The sequence below is a fragment of the Achroia grisella genome, unplaced genomic scaffold (assembly GCF_030625045.1).
Source record: "Achroia grisella isolate CSIRO2021 unplaced genomic scaffold, CSIRO_AGI_Agris_v1 utg1086, whole genome shotgun sequence".
NCBI lineage: Eukaryota > Metazoa > Arthropoda > Insecta > Lepidoptera > Pyralidae > Achroia > Achroia grisella.
Window position 1 is genome coordinate 2497247 of NW_026712572.1, and position 20113 is coordinate 2517359.

The 20113-nt window shown below is 35.7% G+C and overlaps 1 protein-coding gene across 1 annotated transcript in view; it reads right to left on the minus strand.

The window, feature by feature from the left end:
* Nucleotides 1–364: 364 nt before the first annotated feature.
* Nucleotides 365–20113, minus strand: part of LOC131842763 (AMP deaminase 2) — a 64929-nt gene continuing 45180 nt past the window's right edge. Inside the window, exons 3-17 of the mRNA XM_059191334.1 lie at nucleotides 18263–18431; nucleotides 17650–17836; nucleotides 16806–17022; nucleotides 15392–15517; nucleotides 14648–14741; nucleotides 13458–13562; nucleotides 13057–13188; nucleotides 11831–11994; nucleotides 11210–11333; nucleotides 10726–10892; nucleotides 9639–9759; nucleotides 9009–9182; nucleotides 8529–8639; nucleotides 8006–8143; nucleotides 365–858 (exon numbers count right to left, since the gene is read on the minus strand). Coding sequence (XP_059047317.1) covers nucleotides 754–858; nucleotides 8006–8143; nucleotides 8529–8639; nucleotides 9009–9182; nucleotides 9639–9759; nucleotides 10726–10892; nucleotides 11210–11333; nucleotides 11831–11994; nucleotides 13057–13188; nucleotides 13458–13562; nucleotides 14648–14741; nucleotides 15392–15517; nucleotides 16806–17022; nucleotides 17650–17836; nucleotides 18263–18431 — 2134 coding nt within the window. The 3' untranslated portion in view covers nucleotides 365–753. The remainder of the gene's footprint in view (nucleotides 859–8005; nucleotides 8144–8528; nucleotides 8640–9008; nucleotides 9183–9638; nucleotides 9760–10725; nucleotides 10893–11209; nucleotides 11334–11830; nucleotides 11995–13056; nucleotides 13189–13457; nucleotides 13563–14647; nucleotides 14742–15391; nucleotides 15518–16805; nucleotides 17023–17649; nucleotides 17837–18262; nucleotides 18432–20113) is intronic.

Here is a 20113-nt window from a genome sequence, read left to right on the forward strand (position 1 = left end):
TATAAATTGTACCGTGCAAGGAACCGAACCCGCAACCTATATCACTAGACCACTGAAGGCGTCAGAGTTCGTAGTTTTCATGACGGGTAATTATTTATTTAACTTCAATACACAAAAATAATGCGTACATATGGCGGACTTAACATCATGCGGCGTTATGTACCAGGCAACCATAAGTGGTGCAGAGAAAGATTGTTGGCGGTGCACTAATCTGTGGTATAACTATTCTGTAAGCATCACTTACGCATTCAAAAGCGGAATCTGTGGTGATTATACATTGGTTTTCTGTAAAACTCGACAGCAACTGCAGCGCCACACGCTCGAGAGCTGGATGCAGGTGAAACAGGTGCGTGATTTTTATTAAACAGTATTAAATATGACGCGGTCATTATTTATACGTATAATTAGTAAACATCACGAGATCTTACCACGTTTTATATTTATTTACTGATTTCTCGATATTTCGGCAGTGTTTCAACCGCCATGATCACGGGTAAACTGAAGAGCAGCGGGTAGATGGAAAATAAAATCTTTTTATGGGCAGACATATGCGTCTACCTTCACACGTCTTCGTTTGTTGCTACTACTGGAATGGCTCGATATTCATCTCGGCAAACTGTACTCACTATATCATTTGTCAAGCTCAATCGCTTGACGAGTGTTGAGTGGAGCGAAGAGGGAAATGAGTCCTTAAAACGCTTACAGAATACCAATACAGATATGTCTAAAATATATGTCTATTATGTCAAATTATTATACAAGAGAAGGTCGTTTCAAGCTGACGATGGGCGCCGTGAAGTTGGGCGGAAGTGGAGACTGCGGAACTGGCGTCGGCGTTGCAGCGGGCGCGTAGCGAGCCTGCAACGTGACATAAACCCAGTATCATATGAAATAGTGTTTCTTTTACATTAACACACAATTAGGTGATGTGTTTTTTTTATTATTAGTGTAATTGTTTTGTCTGTATCTGGTGAAAGAAGGTTATTTTAGTATGAACTTTTTATATTATAAGGAACAATAAGAAATAACCCTGGACAATTAACACAGTGCCATTTAGTCCCACGTTAAGCAGAGCTTGTGTTATGGGTACTAGACAACTGATATAAATACTTAGATTTTTCTTTTCTAAATACATAAATAATATACACAGATTACATCCCGACCCAGACCGATACAAACAATCATACTCATGAATACAAATGATTGCATCGTATCGTGCGAAGTATCGAACCCTCGACCATCCGAAGTAAAATGGTGTGCTATACTGTTAGATCACCGAGGCCGTCGAATTAAATAAAATAACACAAATTCATTAAGTAAATGGATTTCTATTATTTTATTTAATACCGCTACTATTAGCATGTGTGAGACTACAAACATTCAGCGCGGAAATTTGACCACCGCTACTGGAAGCGTTACGACTTTCCCCACAAGTGATCAAACTCCGCCCTCTACCAAATCTCACACATACTAATATTAGTGGAATAAAATAAAATAATACAAATTCATTAAGTAAATGGATTTGTATTATTTTGTTTAATTCTAACTTCAGCATGCGTGAGACCACAAACATTCAGCGCGGAAATTTGACCACCGCTACTGGAAGCGTTACGACCTTCCCCACAAGTGAACAAACTCCGACCTCTACCAAATTTCACACATGGTAATATTAGCGGAATAAAATAAAATAATACATATCCATTATGTAATGAAATGGACGTCTGTAGAATAACATTTAATTGTATTAAATATTGTCATATTATTTTGTTTCAGTTTTGAAATGAGATAAGTTTTTGTCGGCTATGATGGGGCCGCTATTATTTATGTAGGTATATCTTTGTAGTAGTAGCACCAGGAAGAGGGAGGTGAAGATAAAGAGACCAGGTTGTGGCTAAATAGAAATTTAGATTTTTTAATAACGATAATTTGATAGATTTATAATAAAGAATAATTTACAATGTATATATCGCTGAATAAATGCCAAAAGGCCACAAAACGAAAAACCGACATTTTTTTTCCAAAAATGGTATTTACATCGTTATAATTTTTATATTTAAAAAAGACGCCCATGAATTTAGAGCTAACACGTAGATATACTTTACGATTTACGGATAGTGTGCTTCAACACCGTCGCCTAGCGACGTTGTAGAAATAAGAAATAACAAGCTTGTCAGATTGGGACACAATCGCTTCTTTTCTCATACAGAAATATACGTTTTTATATATATAATCACACTTGTAAATCAAATTTATACATAGCGTTTGCGTTATTTAATATTCCTCCTCCTGTCGCTGCCAGTACCAGCTGAACATAACATAAATAATAGCGGTAACAATATAGACGCTAAATACTTATAGATTTGTAAAAAAAAGTAAAAATATCACAGTAAAAATTTTGATGAGCTCTCCTGTAAAATTTACCGTTTGCGTCATGTGGCCCTTTGGCATTTAATCAGCGATATATACAAGTAAGTGATTCAGTCTCGAATGATACGAGAATATTTCTTCTCAACGTCGTAACTAGGCAACGGTGTTGCCGCGTGATATTGGTAAATTCGCCACAAGTTGATACAGGCGGGTCTCTATGAGGGATTTTCACCACGTAAAAAAAACTTACGACCCGCTTGATGTAAAATCAAGTGTATTGTCAATAATAGAGCTGTAGATTTTTATGAAGTTTAAGTTCGTCATGTAATAATACTGCAATAAAAAGTTCGTGCTCATTTTTATACTCACGGCTGTAATTATGGATGGGGTAGTCAGAGGAATTGTCGACTGTCGATGTTTTGGTGTTCTTATATTGGGGGAAAGAGATTTTTAGTCATGTGGACTAATAACCCCATTGGTAGCAATGTACCATGTCAGGTTGACCTTCACGCGTTTCCACCTAGGAACCAACGTTACCACGTTGTATTCTACGTGGAGCCACGATTGGTTGCCATTTTCGAAGGTGAGCCATCTGACCTGACTTCATGCTCATTTTATCATTCTCCACTGGTGCCTCGCCAGTGTAAAATGTTAGCGCAGGCGAATATACCACTCCATTACCATCCATAAAAACTACTTTTATTAACTTTGTTTATTTCAGGGTATATGTTAAATCCAACAACAAAAATGGTAGAGTTACGTCATAGTTCGTTAGTTATTCAAGAATAAAACAAGACAATCATTACCACTTCTAATTATATGAAATGTATTGTGAATATTCATTAGCACTGTTTATCATGATTAAGAAAATGTAAGTACATTATTTAAATTTCGCCATGGAGAAATATTAATGGTTTGAAGAACAATAAATAAAGAGAAACTAAAATAGCAACTGAATTCTATATATTCATCATCATTTACAATAAGTTAAAAGAGATGGACTGACAAATAAAAATTTGAAATTTATTGTTTATCTTATTACTATACTATTCTTAAACGAAATATAATTTCAAATATCACCTCATATACAGATTCCAAAAGGATAATTTGGTCTACGTACGGTAGAACAGGGTATCAATCTAATAGGAACTATGTGAGTTAAAATGTGACAAATATATATAATTTTGTTGCTTTTTTAGTGCGGTTTCTATTGCTTTAATTATTGTTCTAAAGTTTGAACAATCCCGAGTGAGGTGACAACACTCATGCTTTGAATGTATCTACCTTAACAAGTGAAGGGGGAGCCACACCGCTTTAGCTATTCCAAAAAAATAAGACTATGTTAAACTTCTTACACTTTCAACATGGGCTATATTTAAATAAAATATAACAGCTATAGGTACAACGATATGAAATAACTAAGCAAGTAACCACTACGTTTTACTTGAAACTATAAACTACTTAAAAAAGTATAGAAATAAGTTTTTGAAAATAGAATTAAAGAAAGAAAAGAAAGAAAGAAAGAAAATTGTTTAATTGGTACACTGAAAATAATTTTTAAAATTAAGTTTACATTTTATATTAATAATTAGAGTACCAACTAGGTCTCCGCTCAGCATATGTCGTGACGGGGTGCCACGACGCTGGTTTTCAGCGGACACCTTATATACAATAAATATAATAAAATAATAATATATAATTCATTATGTTCTGTGTAGGTACAGCCATATGAAACAACTGAGCAAGTAAACACTATGTTTTACTTGAAACTATAAACTAATTAAAAAAGTACAGAAATTATTTTTTGAAAATAGAATTCATTATGTTCTGTGTAGGTACAACCATATGATATAACTGAGCAAGTAACCACTACTGTTTACTTGAAACTATTATCTAATTAAAAAAGTATGGAAATAAGATTTTGAAAATAGAATTCATTATATATTCTCTCATATTATTCGTTTGTAGTATAACTATCTTTTTTTTTATTATTTATAAATAAAAATCAGCAAAGGAAGCATTGCATACGTCCATTTTAGAAACGACTTTTGTTAGCAAGCCTTTATATAACTAGATAAGTGAAAAGTTTAGATATTTTTAGAATAGGAAATCAATTCCAAAATTAAATACAGAATAAATAACAAAAAAACTGTTAATTAAAAATACACCAAACAGATTTAGGCATCTTTAGTAAAAAAAAATATTTCTCATGATTACACTATACACTACATGCTACACGCTGATAATGTAAAATATCATTAGGTGAATTATTTTTTGATATAGAGTAAGTATTTTTTTAATTTCCCCATTACAAAAAAAAAGTAATCTTTTTTGCAACATTAATTTAGATGAATGCTTAGTCGTGACTGTAAGCAAGTTACCCAACACCATTACCTCTTACATACTCTTAACACAAACAATTGCTATAATCCACCGAAAAAAAATATTAACACATTAATATTACTCTCTTATTTCCAGAGGTCTATTAACCTTGGTAGATTAACTAATCCTTGCCTTCATCCCTCTGTTTGGGGTTGGCGCAGTATGATATCTTATATTCGGTAGATTATACAATGAGAAATCTTTTAAAACCCATATAATGTAATGACCCAAAGTAAATATGCCAAGGTGATCAATTTCCTCTCGGTCCAAAATTTCTAGATGGTTAAGATAGCGTGTTGTGAAGTTTAGTGAAAGTCAACTACTGTTGTTGGGTGGATGTAAGCAGCACCCTCGCGAACATGAAAAAACTTGACCATTTCTTCCCGGATCAAATTGCTATCAAATCAGATTCATGAACCTTTTTTATATGTTTGAGAATATCCTGCTCCTTAATCAACCCTTAGAACCGCAGCTGACTTTCGCTGGACTTCACACGACAACTTTCTTAACCATCTCAGGTTTTCGACCGGGAGAAAATAATTGACCTGAAAAGCCTCTGGCTCGTGGACTATAACATTATCTACTTAAAGACATACTCGAGATAGTTTCATATTATTACTAAATATGCAACCACTATTTTGTAAACTGTATAAGTGGTTCTATATTCAGCGTGTCCAAAGATCCGCCCAAGTCCCAACATTCACTGGTAGCACACATAAGGTAAAAGAAGAATCATAAAACAACACAGCATTAGCATTTTTTTATTTCCAACAATGTAATAACATTTAATTATATCGTATATTCTATTATATAATGGTTCTGTAAAATCTCCCGCGTCGATTATAGATATTATTGAAAGATTATAAGATTTATTTAAACTTATATTTAAGTACGATGATCTAGTTAGTATAGAAATTATTATCAGATCATAACCACTTATTATATTAGAACATCGTTTCTCAACCATTTTTATGCTACGTTTACATTCTGCCGCTTCCCCTGCCACTCGCGCTGCCGAGCGACAACTGAGCGAAAGAGCTGGATATAAACAGACGCTGCCACTCGCGCACGAATAACCGGCAGCGCCCATGGCATGGGAAGTATCGTGTTTGCACGCTCGCGCTGCTCATTTCCGTACTCACTTCCCTGCCCACTCGGGCTGAGTGTAAATTGGCCTTTATGTCACAACTCACGAAAAAGTAAAGTAAAAGTCCTGCGACCCCTGGTTGAGAACCATACGACCCACGAAAAATACAAAAACTCTATTTTATAGAAGTTAAGTCTGGTTACATTAGCCTTTACAGGTTTTAACTTGCGGTATACTTGTCACACACAAATACGCCGACTGCGATTCCATCAACAGATTTCGTTTAAAAACAAACTCGACTCTTACAGCGACCGCGATCCCGCTTGAGAAACGATGTATTAAACGATGCTTATTAATACATAAAATTAATGTTATTAAAAAGTATCACTTACAGGCAAATAACGGTAATCACATACATTGAATAAAGATTATGGGTGAACAATAAAAACGTCAAATTACAGATGAAGTCACAGTAACATATGAGTTAAACAATCACATAAAGCATTAGACATTATAAAGTAAAGCTTTACTAATTAACATACACGCAGTGGATACAGAAATGAGTACTGAATGTCGTATGTTTAATTAGAGCAAGTGTTGCCTTGTACTAACTATGAAATCAATCTTTAAAATCAATAAAATCAAATTAAAAAAAAACATTTATTCATGTAGGACATTGTAGTCGCTTTTGAACGTTAAATTTATTATATTATATATTTCTTTCCCTACCGTCAAATTCAGTATATAGATCCAATTGAAAAGAACTGGCAAGAAACTTAATTGAATTACTTTTTCTTTTAAGCCAGTTTACTTACAATGTAAATTTATATAGGTGTCTATGTCTAACATTAAATGAAAATCCCGTGCGTGAACAACTATTGCCATTCACGCTCGTCATTCATGTACCGTTTGCTTTAATTTCATCACTTTAAGTGTGTTGCTTTCCTATTTATAAATGAGAAAAGTGATCCGATGTGTTATGTTTAAGGAACTGATACAAAATAAGATAGTATTTATAAAGATAAACAAGTTAAGACTTATCAATATAAACCATCATTAGTTCCAAACTAGATTTGAATTGGAAATATAATAATATGAAATATGTATGGAAGCACCACACTTATAGTGACAGATTAAAGAAACTAGTTCTAATTAAAATGATGTTTAAAATAAAAACAGTATCATGTTGACTATAACAAGAAAGGAGACTCATTATTATTGTATAATTGAATAACAGTAACTATAATTGTAATATATTAATATCTAATAATTATTTACACATATGTAATAAAAGCCTCGTATAGACTAATATTTTAATAGAGAAAAAACATGGGGCTTTTTGATTTTAAATTGAAGCAGTATTATTAGGTAGCACCTTGTACGTACGTGATATATTACATTGTAATTAAATTCATTAGAGGAATCACCAAGGCCTATTAGTAGAGCAATGACAAATAATTTGTCAATAATAATAGATGAAATGGCACTTTCAATCTTTCATGTCATAATTATCACATTCTGGATGACTATATCTAGAGTTTTAGAAACGCTATATTATCGGGGACAAATCTAGGAACATTACTACTTTTAATATATTATTGTAATAAATATAAAATAGTTGATTATCTACTAAATAGCTTATAAGTCATAATTATATTAAAAAAAAACTCCAAAAAAGCAATATATTTAAATTGTGTGGTCCTTTCATCCACTGTTTTGTATGTGGATGTATTTATCTGCGAGCTGACATTCCTTCCTGAAAGTTTATGGTTTCATTACTTTCCAATTTTGTTTAACTTCAATTCACATTGTGCCATGGGTGCATTTAACAGCTCTAGTTAGATCGATGTTAATCTTAATAAGCTTATATACACTCAAGAACACAAGTAAGTAATTAGTCAGTACCTTAGTAATATTTATAATTAGTTACAGAGTTTAATGAAATTTACATATCATCCAGATAAGTAAATATTAATATTAACTTTTTGTTTTATTAAAAAATTCTCACTTTATTAGTAATAGCGGTGCTACTGAAGCCATTTTCCATACAACCTATACATATATTTATAGAAAATATTTCATATTTATAGAATTTTCAGGCTATTTGTGTGTATATGTATTTGTAGGAAAGCCTCGTTAAGATCGAAGATGAAAGAGTTATCGGTTTACCTTGAATATGTTGGTTAGTTCATCGAGCAGTGCCTCATATCTGAATGAGATACGAATGTCGGGTACGTTTGTCCGCGTGATATCGTTGCCGGCTACACCCTCCTTCATGTAGTTGGGTCCAAGCCAATATTGCTTCATCTGGAAATAAACATGTATTTATGCGTGAGAAAAAATGGACAATTAAATAAATAAATTTGATTTTAAAAATAAATCTTATATTAGATTTGCTATCTTCTGTTATATTTAGTTTTTGGCTTTTTATATAAAATTCAGTACATCTTCGAAAATTCCTGGCCAAACAAGATACTTTATCTAGAGTACATAATTATGACAAACTATTAGGGTCTCACATAAATCTCCGAATAGAAAGCTTCACCTACAACTTCTATTGATTTTATATAATAGTAAAAGTAAGATAATTCATGAAAACAATCCATCGTTTGACATGAATAAAAACCTATACATCATCGACTTACTTCACCATAATAAAACGATGAAAAATATAATAATAGAAATAACTAACCTCGTGCGGGAAGCCAGACATGAGTACAGAATTACGTGCCAGTTCGCACATGTCACATGAGCTGAGCTTCCACACCTGAGCAGCAATACTGTACTCCTCCATCAAGGGCTCCTGTTATCAAAAAAAATATTGAGTAAGAGTAAAAATGATGATGATATACGAGTAAACCATCAATTCACATATAAATATGAGATTAAATATTAAGAATTTTTTTTGTTTTCATTTTGAAAGTTACAATCAAATTATATCAGCTAATAAAGAATATTAAAAGTGAAGTAGATAATATTACTCAACAATTTTCATAAAATGTCAAACCCTACTGAGCTATAAAATTGAAATTTAGCGAATAGCTCGCAAAGTGATATCACCAAGTTAGAGAAAATTATAACTAAAAAAGTTATATATTGTGATTGACCATGATATCTTCAACTTAGAAAATATTGAAGACAACTAATTAAATATACTCAATCGTTTATTTACCTTAGTGAAGTGGAATTGCAACGGGTCATCTGTACTCAGCGTAATACAAAGTCCCCTGGCCAAAAACTCCGGCAGTGGATTCCGGTGATAGTTCAGAAATAGCGAGTTGTTGCTCAGTGGCGACATCGCTATGTAAATCTGGGCCAAGTAGTACAGGTATTGGAGAACTGGGACCTGGTAAATTGAGCAGAGAACCGAAATTAACTTTGATGTGGTATAATAAGGTCGATCCAATCATAGGGCTGAGTAAAGTCAAAATAATTTAGAACATTTATATACTATACAATATCTGTATTGATGTAGGTCTATTGTCTGTAAATCTTATGATATATCAAATCTGCCGTCAGCTCGCTCGTTTTTTAGATAAGCAGAACTGACTAGGAATCGTCAGTTTGTTCGGGAGTACTTTCGACCTAAGACAAACATGCCCATCAGCATATGCCATTGCAAATTTAACAAAAAGAAATAATCCGATGTTAGAATTAACAATATTTATTTTATAGTTCTATCAATAAAGAAAAGTAGGATATGGAATGATTGCTGACAAGACAACTGGTGCCGTATATATTGTTAATTAGGATAGTGTAAATGATGTTTCTCATATATTAGCACTGCATATAAAGTACATACCTTTCTGAGCAGCAGGCCATGAGAGATGTTCTCGGCGAGCATGAACCCGCAGACGAGATGCTGCACGGGCCCCGCCTCACCGCAGTGAGGCCGTAGTACGAATGTGTTCAGGCCTTGCTCCCTACGGATAAACAACAGAGTATTTTAAAAAATATATATTGACTTACTTGATCACAAAATAAATTCAACATATTCATGTATGGCATTTAAGCCGTCAATAGCCAGATACAATTAAAAAGTAATAATAATAATAATAATAATCTCAAGACAATTCACACAGCACCATCTAGACCCAAGTTAAGCTAGCTAAAGCTTGTGTTATGGATACTAGATAACTGATACATATATACATAGATATTTTTTTTTATAAATAAACACACGTTATACATAGAAAAACCCAGACAGACTGATACAAACAGTCGTACTCATGCATACAAATGTTTGTGCCGTGCGAGGAATCGAACCCGCGACCATCGGTCGTAAAGCGGTATGCTAGACTGCTAGACCACCGAGGTAGTCAAAAAAGTCAATGTAACTAAGCTTGAACATGATAATGAGGTTAACACAGCCAAAGTGCAGGGAAGAGGATTCTTAGTTATGTAGAACCTGAAACCCTATTACAAGCAATGTACCATGACGCGTAGAACTCCACGTGGTTCCCTCTGAAAACCATTGTGCTGAATTCCTGGTGAATATGTCGTAATGACCTAACCTTATGCTCATCTTATCATCCTCCACTGGTCCCCCGCTAGCTTAAAACATTAGCGTAGTCTCGTGCACCATTCCATTATCGTCCATTAAAAAAATACAGTTTAAATTGTTATTGGTTTATTAAAAGTTATTTTTTTAAGTAAAAAACAAAACTGGAGCCCCTGGGATCTTGCTCTATAATGGGAGGAGGTATATTGTTCCAACATGAGTGTTCTGAGTGTAGAGTGGCGTGACTCACTTGCGGAAATGGTTGAGCACGGTGATGTTGGCGTACATGTAGTAGAGGTAGTAGGCGTAGGGCGGGTTCTCGTCGTCGTCCCAGCACTCGGGCAGCGAAATGTACGAAGTGATTTGAGTGTAGAATGGCGTGACTCACTTGCGGAAATGGTTGAGCACGGTGATGTTGGCGTACATGTAGTAGAGGTAGTAGGCGTAGGGCGGGTTCTCGTCGTCGTCCCAGCACTCAGGCAGACGCACGTCCGCGTCCAACATCGGGTTCTCGGGCTTGCTCTCGTCGTCCACGCTGTCGAACCCGACCACGTGCTGTGGGAATGATGGAACACCTCACACTTAATTTTTCTTTTTTCACATGGATGGAATGAAATTGCAAACAAACCCACCACCATCTCCAATATTTTTTTTACACTATGATGTTAGGATATTCTATACATACATAATAAACAACCAAAACGACACAAACGATCATACGTATGAATACAAATGTTCGTATCGTACGGGGAATCAAATCTACGACCATCGGAAGTAAGGTGGCGCGCTAAACCGTTGCACCACCGAAGTCAATTACGTTGAGTTTATATATGAGTTTGTTTATATATATACAGCTTATGATATAGACTCACTGTCAGGAACTTGTGCAGTTCAATGTTGCTGTTGGGGTCGTTGGTGACTTCGAACAGCGGCAGGAAGATGTTGCTCAGGAACTCTTGGAAGTTGTTCATGATCTTGTTGGACTTGAAGATATCGCTGCAATAGCACGCGACCAGTGTTTAACAAATATATAGATACTAGCTGTACCGGTTGTTTTGCCATATAAAATAATATTGCTATTAAAAAATAGGGATTGATAATAAGAGGGTGAAAATTATTCATCATTAGGGATATAAAATTTAATCAATTCCCGTTCAGTAATTTAGGATTTCATCGCTGATTCGAAACAACGTGACACGAATATTTAAATACTTACAATGTATCTACAGACAGTAACAATAGTGATAAATGCGACAATAATATATAATGACAATCGTAAAACATGAAAATTTAACATTAAAAAATAATACAACAATAAATATATCAAAATATCCACAGAGTAAAGTGTATCTACTTGTTAAAGTTAGGCTCAAAAGGACTTGTATCCAGAGTCGTAAAGCGTAACAATTAAAAAAACGATTGTAAAGCGCCACAGATTCACAATATCGAAATAAAATCACAGGTTATTACGTCGTGGGTTAAAAAATACTCACTATAGGCGAGGTATCTGTATGAGCCAGCGCACGTTGTCAGAGTACACGTTGTACTGTATGGCCCACTTGGCCAGCTTGGCCCACTCGTCCGCGCTCTTCCCGTATATCGACAGCCGGAGCTCCGCATTTTGGTACTTGCTCTCTTCCAAATCCGAGGCCACTTCCTGAAAAAAAAAACGAATATATAGACAAACGAATATATAGATAACTGTCAAAAGAAAATTCTCAAAATATGAAATAGATAATTACTATCCGGGCAGAATATGAAATCAGTATTCAAAATGTTACAAACAAAATTCCAAAATCAAGTGTAAACGTCTAAGGAGCCAGTGTAAGCCGTTAAAGCCAGTGTTTGCAATCAGGTGAGCAGGAAAGCCAGCACGCACTCGTAATTGCATTTTACTTTTTTTGTGTTCACTCTTTCGCGCGTAATAGCGCGTATACAAAATGTCATTACACTTTCTTTTATTGTTTTTTACATTCTATTTTCTACACGTGTAACATTTATAAATTATCAGTAACTCTATAATTATATCTTTGTATATCTATAATTATATCATTGCAAAATGTCGGACAACTGGCTTCCATAGCCAGTTGTCCGCCATTTTGCAAAGATAATTATTATAAAATAAAGTACGCACGATTGAAAGACGCGAGAATGCGCTCACTTTTTGCGCACGCGGTCATTCTCGTTCTCTTTGTGTACATTTACATGCACATTCTATCCTACGTAAGCCGAATCGCGCGTGAAAGGGCGTACGTGTAAAGGCATTCTACTAAGTACCTTTTTTTTTATACTACGATGGTGGCAATCAAGCATTCGGCCCATCTGATGGTAAATGGTTACCGTAGCCTATGAACGCCTGAAACACCAGGGGTATCACGTGCGCGTTACCGACCCTTAAGAAACCTTAATATACCCTTCTTGAGAAACCCCATGCTGTAGTCTCGTGGGAAAATATCGGCAGGAAGTTCATTCCACAATCTAAGTGTACGCGGGAGGAAGTTCCTCTGAAACCGCACTGTTCGGGACCACTTAGGTTCCAGCGTATGGGAATGAATTCCCTGTCGATGGCGAGCGGTGGTAAAAGGTGGCTGTCGGCATCATGTCGAACAATTCCTCAGAACACAGTCCGTTGTATAATCGGTAGAACACACAAAGCGAAGCGAAGTCTCGCCTCAAGCTAAGTGGCTCGATACCACCTGTACCTGGATGAAGTACTCACTTTAATGATCCTAGCGAAATATTTGCCATTCATGTAGTTGTCAGTCTTGAGGAACACCTCCCGCAGCCTGCTCTCGCCGATCGGATTGTACTTGGCGTTGAACTTATCGAATCGGTGGAAGGTATTCCTGTCCTATAGATAGAATAGAATAGAATAAAAAATCATTTATTCAAATAAATTTTCAATGTACCGCTCATTCGTGAATAGCTCACTTTTGAATAGTCAAAACATTTTTTTTTAATCTACCGCTCATTCGGATAGCTGTCTCATCACAAGAAAAATGAGCAAAAAACTTGTGTGTTGCTCTTTTAAATTATTTAGTTATTTCCGTACATTTGTAGTCATGAGAAAAATAATGAATTTGTGTATTTATTAAATTTATTATTGTGTGTTTTACGTACTGCATGCACGTCCAGCATATCCACTGTTAAATCGTATGTGCTGAGGTTCATGGATTGGAACACCGCCTTCAGGGTCATCGGTGAGCCCTTGTGAAGAGTTACCACCTGGGGAAGAAGGTACATATAGATAGAAAGATATTTTTTATACACCAATAACATACACCTAGTATATAGATAAAGTACAGAAAAATATATGAACAAATAAAGAAAATGGAGTTGGATTTATGTGCCGCAAAGGTGAATAGGAAATCGAACCCCTAGTGGTGCCCTCAGACTAAAGTCGTATCCGTCAGGCAGGAGTTAGCCTTCAGCCGCTCCATAAGTCCTTCCGCGGGTTTGGAGTGCCATCTGCACTCGCCCCCTAACGTCCGGTGAAGCTGTAAAGGCCAGCTACGGCCAACAGCATTAGAGTAGTCCGAAAAAAAAAAAACTCCAAACCTACAGACTTACGGAGCGGCTAACTTCTGCCTGAAGGGGGCAAGGGGATTGTTAGTAATGTGGATTAATAACCCCATTATTAGTAGTAGCTAGTAATGTACCAGTAACTGAGTAATGTATTTATATTTATATATTTTTTTTTATTACTATATAATTAGAACCCATTATTAGATTAATCAATTTTATATAGCTAGTAAATGTACCACATATTACCGAATATCTAACTGTATAATACGCAAATAAATAAATTTCATTTCATTTCATATCAGGTGACCTCCAAGCAGTTCCCCCTGGAAACCATGTTAAAATCCTGGAGAATTTGTCACGATGACTTGACCTCATACTAATCCTATCATCCACTGGTGCCCGCCAGCGTATACCGTTAGCATAGGCTCGTGCACCATCCCATTATAATCCCTTAAAATAAATCTGCTTTATGAGTACCAAATAAATAAATTTCATTTCATTTCATATCAGGTGACCTCCACGCAGTTCCCCCTGGAAACTATGTTAAAATCCTGGAGAATTTGTCACGATGACTTGACCTCATACTAATCCTATCATCCACTGGTGCCCGCCAGCGTATACCGTTAGCATAGGCTCGTGCACCATCCCATTATAATCCCTTAAAATAAATCTGCTTTATGAGTACCACTTTATACTGAAATCACAATTAGAGGTTCGAACCTCTACTCGGGCCGTCTTAATTTCAATCCCTGATTGAATGGGGAGATGGACCGGATAGTACATACCTCATCGGCGTGTGTCTTTAGAGTCTTCTTGATGAAGCGCAGCAAATGTTTCTGATTCATGCAAGATGCTGCGTGGATATGGGTGTCCACTTTCCTATAACAAACAATACGATTAGACTTCTGACTCTCCTTTTTTTTAACATTTATTTAATAGGCAGTTTAGCACAGCGCTATATTTCCGTTGAACGCGGGTTCGATTCCTCGCACGGTGCCAACATTTGTATTCATGAGTATGATTGTTTGTATCTGTCTGAGCCTGTTCTTGTGTATATTATGTGTGTACACAAAAAAATATTTAAATATTTAAGTCAATATCATTTCATTTCATATTTATATCAATTGTCTAGTGTTGTCCCATAACATAGGCTCTGCTTACCATAGGACTGTGTTAATTGTCCAGGTTTATTTATTTATTTAATATTATTATTATTTATTTTAAATATTAATATACTTGTATTAGTTAAGCAAAGTATATTTCTATTTTATTCTATTCAAATTAAAAAATAATTTATTATATATTTTTTTATCGAACGTCGACAGTGAACATTTTCCGAGCTGAGATGATGATGATATTTTTTATCTTAAATAAAACTTGACTTGTAAAGACTTGTAAAATCTCAAAACTAGACACTTTCACTTACGCAAGTCAAACTATTTTATCATTATTATTCTCTCTACCATCCCGTTCAGTTTGATTAAATTGATAAGAAAATCAACTGAATCTCTTCAATGCAAGTAAGGTACCTGATGTTGTAGAAATCTCTGTGTGGGACCGCCTTCTGCGAAGCCAACTCGCGGAGCTCGTTGAGTAGCACGTGAAGCTGGAACTTGGAGGAGAGGTAGCTCAGCCGACGGTAGCAGAAGGACTTTCTAGAACAAGCAGTCCAGTTACTCTTAGCAGGGTTTACAAACTTCAAACACATTAGCAGGTTTTCCATATTTCAAACACACAGCTCCGTATGTAGAATTAAAAATTTTGTTATAGTTATATTTCAAATTTCGTGTTTAATCCACGTTATTAATACAGTTAAAGGTAAAAAATATAAGAAACAAAAATTAAAATTAGCAATACACTTACAGGATCATAAGAATAAGACTTAATAGATCAAAAAGATGTTGCCACAAAGGAAGCGACAGATATTACTTTAAAAAAAAACTGCCGATATTTTCTTGCGGGACTACAACATGGGTTTTTTTAAGAACACATTAAGGTTTCTTAAGCGTCGACAATGCGCAATTGACACCTCTAGTGTCTTAGGCATCTATAAGCTGCGGTAACCGTTTACCATCAGACGGTACTGTGTCTACACTTGTAATATTTCTGTCAACACTTAAATCTGTATCCACTAACATACATTTAAGTTAAATGTAAAGTTAGTCGATGACTCCGCGTCGAATTTACGCGTTAGTAATAAGCCATGTAGCACATTATCAAACACTTACTGTTAGGGAATTTACTCTCTGCTACCAAAATGTTAGGTAAAGTACTATGTATATGTATAGGGAAAAATATGTGGAAGCGTCCGTCACGTACCTGTATGGTTCTGCGGATTTCTTGGGCTTCAGGGTCTCGCAGGTGTCTTCGCTAGCTTTTCAATTTCACAGTAGGTTTAACACAGTTCTAATTTATTTTAATTCACAACACAATGCGCGCGCGTCATGGCCGCCGTACAGTCAGTTCAGTACTAGGTCAGGGAGGGGAAATGAAAGCGCGGGAACAGAAAACTAACGGACTCTAATATAATAATCTGTGCTTTACGATGATACAGGGTAGATTTTGAACACTTACTAATATACAATAAATAGTACAATTATTACAACGGTATACTCACTACCTACATACTATAGTAAACAATATATTATATAGCGACGCCGCATCACATCACATGTATAACGCAATAGTAGTGAGGTGATAACCACCGCGCTACTGTACCATTCCATTCATCATCATTGCCTTGCCTTTCTCCCATTATTTATGGTCGGCGCAGTATGTCATTCTCTTCCACTGCTCTCTATCGGTCGTCATATCTGAGCATACTCTTCTTTTATTCATATCATATTTCACACAATCCATCCATCTTTTCCAATAATATAAAAAAAACTACATTATCGTCGACAAATATTATAATAAAAATTGTTAAAACAAAAAGAAACTTACAGTGGACCATCTGCTATCATGCTGCACATTGTGTTTTTATCTTGAATGTACTGAGACAGGTGGATATACTCGTAGGGCACTCTCGTCTCCTGCCCCTCCTCACCCTGGTACAGGTTGAAGACTCCTCCATCTGACTTGATGATGTAGCCTTTTGACTCTGGCAAGGGGCCTTCCCAAGGGTCTTTGTCCTTGTGGAACGGTGGATGGACGATGTGGTCTGTAGAAGAAATAAGTTGTTTCAATCGTGAAATATGAACTTAAACTTTTGTTAGGGGTGAAGTGTTAGTAATAAAGAATTTACATGTAAAAGCAGCTATGGGAAGGATTTATAAATTCAGTGCAGTGATTCTGGACTTTTCGAATAATAAAATCTTCTTTCTCTTTCTAGTCTCTATAATATTAGTTTATATGTAGATTTACTAAAGTTAACCTCTGACGGCAAGATAAGTAGTTAAACCATTAATATTATTCTCAACGCCTGTATTTCTTCATGCATATTCTTTTTAGCGTGAAAGCCGATTCCCGTGTGTAAAGGCAGCTTATGACATAAACAAAAAAGTCGATTCAAGCTTTTTTTTCGGAATACTCTAATACTGTTGGGCGCAGCTGGCCTCTACAGGGGGCGAGTGCAGATGGCACTCTAATCCAAAGGAAGGACTTATGAAGCGATTGAAGGACAACCCGCCCGACGCTTATGATCGATTCGCGTGAAAGAGCGGACATGTAAAGGCAGCTATTGCGTCGTGTAAAGGCAGCTATTACCACGTGTAAAGGCAGCTGTTGCCTCGTGTAAAGGCAGCTATTGAATCTTATAAAGGCAGCAACTGACATAAAAATCTCTTACCAGCTATATGACGCCTGGGCAGCTTAGCGCTGGGAACGTGGTTGGCTGCAGCCTCCGTGTCCATACTGCGCACGAACCGAGCCGTTATAGTGGAGTAGCTCTGATGTGACATCTCCATGTACTTCTTCCGTATCTCCAGCGCCTGCACCAGGTATGACGATGCTTGCTGCAAGTCTTCTAGTGGTACCTAAGGATTGAACAAAAAATATACATTTGTAACTCCTATACTAATTTGACGACGGTGGTCCAGAGGTTTAGCACACCGTCTTAGTTCCAATAGTCGCGGATTCGATTCCTTGCACGGTGCAAACATTTATATTCATGAGCATTGTTAGTATCAGTGTAGGTGTTTTCTATACATATTATGTATGTATTTACGAAAAAATCTATGTATTTATATTAGTTGTCTAGTAGACGTAACACAAGCTCTGCTTACCTTGGGATTACATGGTACTGACTGAATAGTGCTGTTATTATAAAAGAGGAATCGAACTCGCGACCACCAGAAGAAAAGCGGCGTACTAAACCACCAAACGCTTCCGCCATCGGTGGTGTAAGTGGATTAGAACATGAGTAGTGATAAAAAAATAACAATAAAAAAGTAATAACTTACACCTGAAGTGTCCTCGCCGCTGATTGCGACTCTTTGGAAGTGCGGCAACACGACATCCTGCTCGTCATCATCAGGTACCCTCAGCCGGGCCGCCTCCTCGAACACCGCTGCAGCACCACCCGCCTCGCTGCCTCCAAACGAACGCGCTGACTGACCACATTCTGCTGCCCTGCAGACCAAACGAAGACTTCAAACACATAGTAATAATAATAATAAATAACACTGGACAATTAACACAGCGCCATCTAGTCCCACGGTTAGCAGAACCTGTGTTACATAATTTTCATAGAAAATATCCAGAGCGATACAAACAATCATACTCACGAAAACAAATGTTTGTACGTGTCAGGAATCGAACCTACGGAAGTAAAGTGATGTGCTAAACCGTTAGACCAAGGCCGTCAATATAGAGAAATAGGAATAATCTTTATTCAAATAAACTTAATATAAGCACTTTTGAATAGTCATTTTTTTTATTCTAACACTCATTCGGAACGTAAACTCATCACAAGAAGAACAAACAAGAAACTTGCTTGATGCTCTTTTAAATAAATGTTGTTTTAAGTAAATACACATTAACAAGGATTAGGCTTACGACAATCAATATAGAAACCACTACGCGGTAATCTTTGCGCAATCAGATAATATTGTCAGCGCTATGAATTTTAAGTTAGCTTTTTCTACAAAATAATAGGGTGATCTGCATACAAATATATTTTTTTATTTAATTAAGGAGGTTTTACATATGCGGACAAAGTCTTCAATATGAGTCTATGCCAAAAATTGCTTACAAGTAGGTATGCGCACAGATAATGGTATGGGGGAAAAATTATACAGAAAAAATAATTTGTTCCTACAAGCCTACTTGATACCTAATATAAAGACAATAACGAAATCAAGGAGTGTACAATCAGTACAATACATACATACATATATGTATCTAGTAAAATAATAGATTAACGTATAAATTACATATTTTGGAAAATGGACTCTCAAGTTTCGCGTCTTTATTATTCTCACTTTAAATTTCTATTCTTTAGTGGTAAACTCTAAAATAGAGAGAGATTAGAGAATTATTTTATCTAGTATTTTGTCAAGCCATAAAAAAATAGATTGTAAATAAAAAAAACTTACAAAGTCAATAAGTTTTTATTAAATGTATTATTAAATTTGGCTAAATAATTCATTGTTTATTCACTTTATAAACACTAATTTAAAATAATTATAAAATAAGAAATCGTAAAAAAATTACTTTAAATTTCGAAGCGACGTCCACCTCTGACACTCAATTTTACTGCCGAACATTTTTAAATTGTCAAAAAAAGAACACGTTCAATAGTTGTATGGTCACAATTTCCTTTGCCATTCCTTTAAAGGATAACCAGAAGAAAAAAAAGAAAATTTCCACATTGTCACTTTTTTATGAACCACATTCTTTTTTTAAAACACACACATGTTTTAGATCATAGACAATTTAATTTGTTTTTTAAATCAAAATATCAACAAAGGAAATGCATAATAGGCAGCCTGTTAGACACGCGTACCGATTGCAATGAGTGGAGTTATGGCTGCCGGGCTCGCTAAGGGTTAGTGTCACACCAAGGTTGATCCAATTACTAGACGCTAATAATATCGACTCGGTTTAGTGGTTTTATAGCTTACTTCAGTATCTACGGCTCCACGCGACCAGGGGATGACTTTATGGCTATAAACTATACTTGATAAAATCGCTCTCTTCCCTATACTAGTATTTACCGCGACTCCGTCTATACCGTGTGCGCTGTAGCATGGTGCGGGTGACAGTTATTAATTTTACATTTAATAATTGCTACATTTAAGTTATTACAGTCT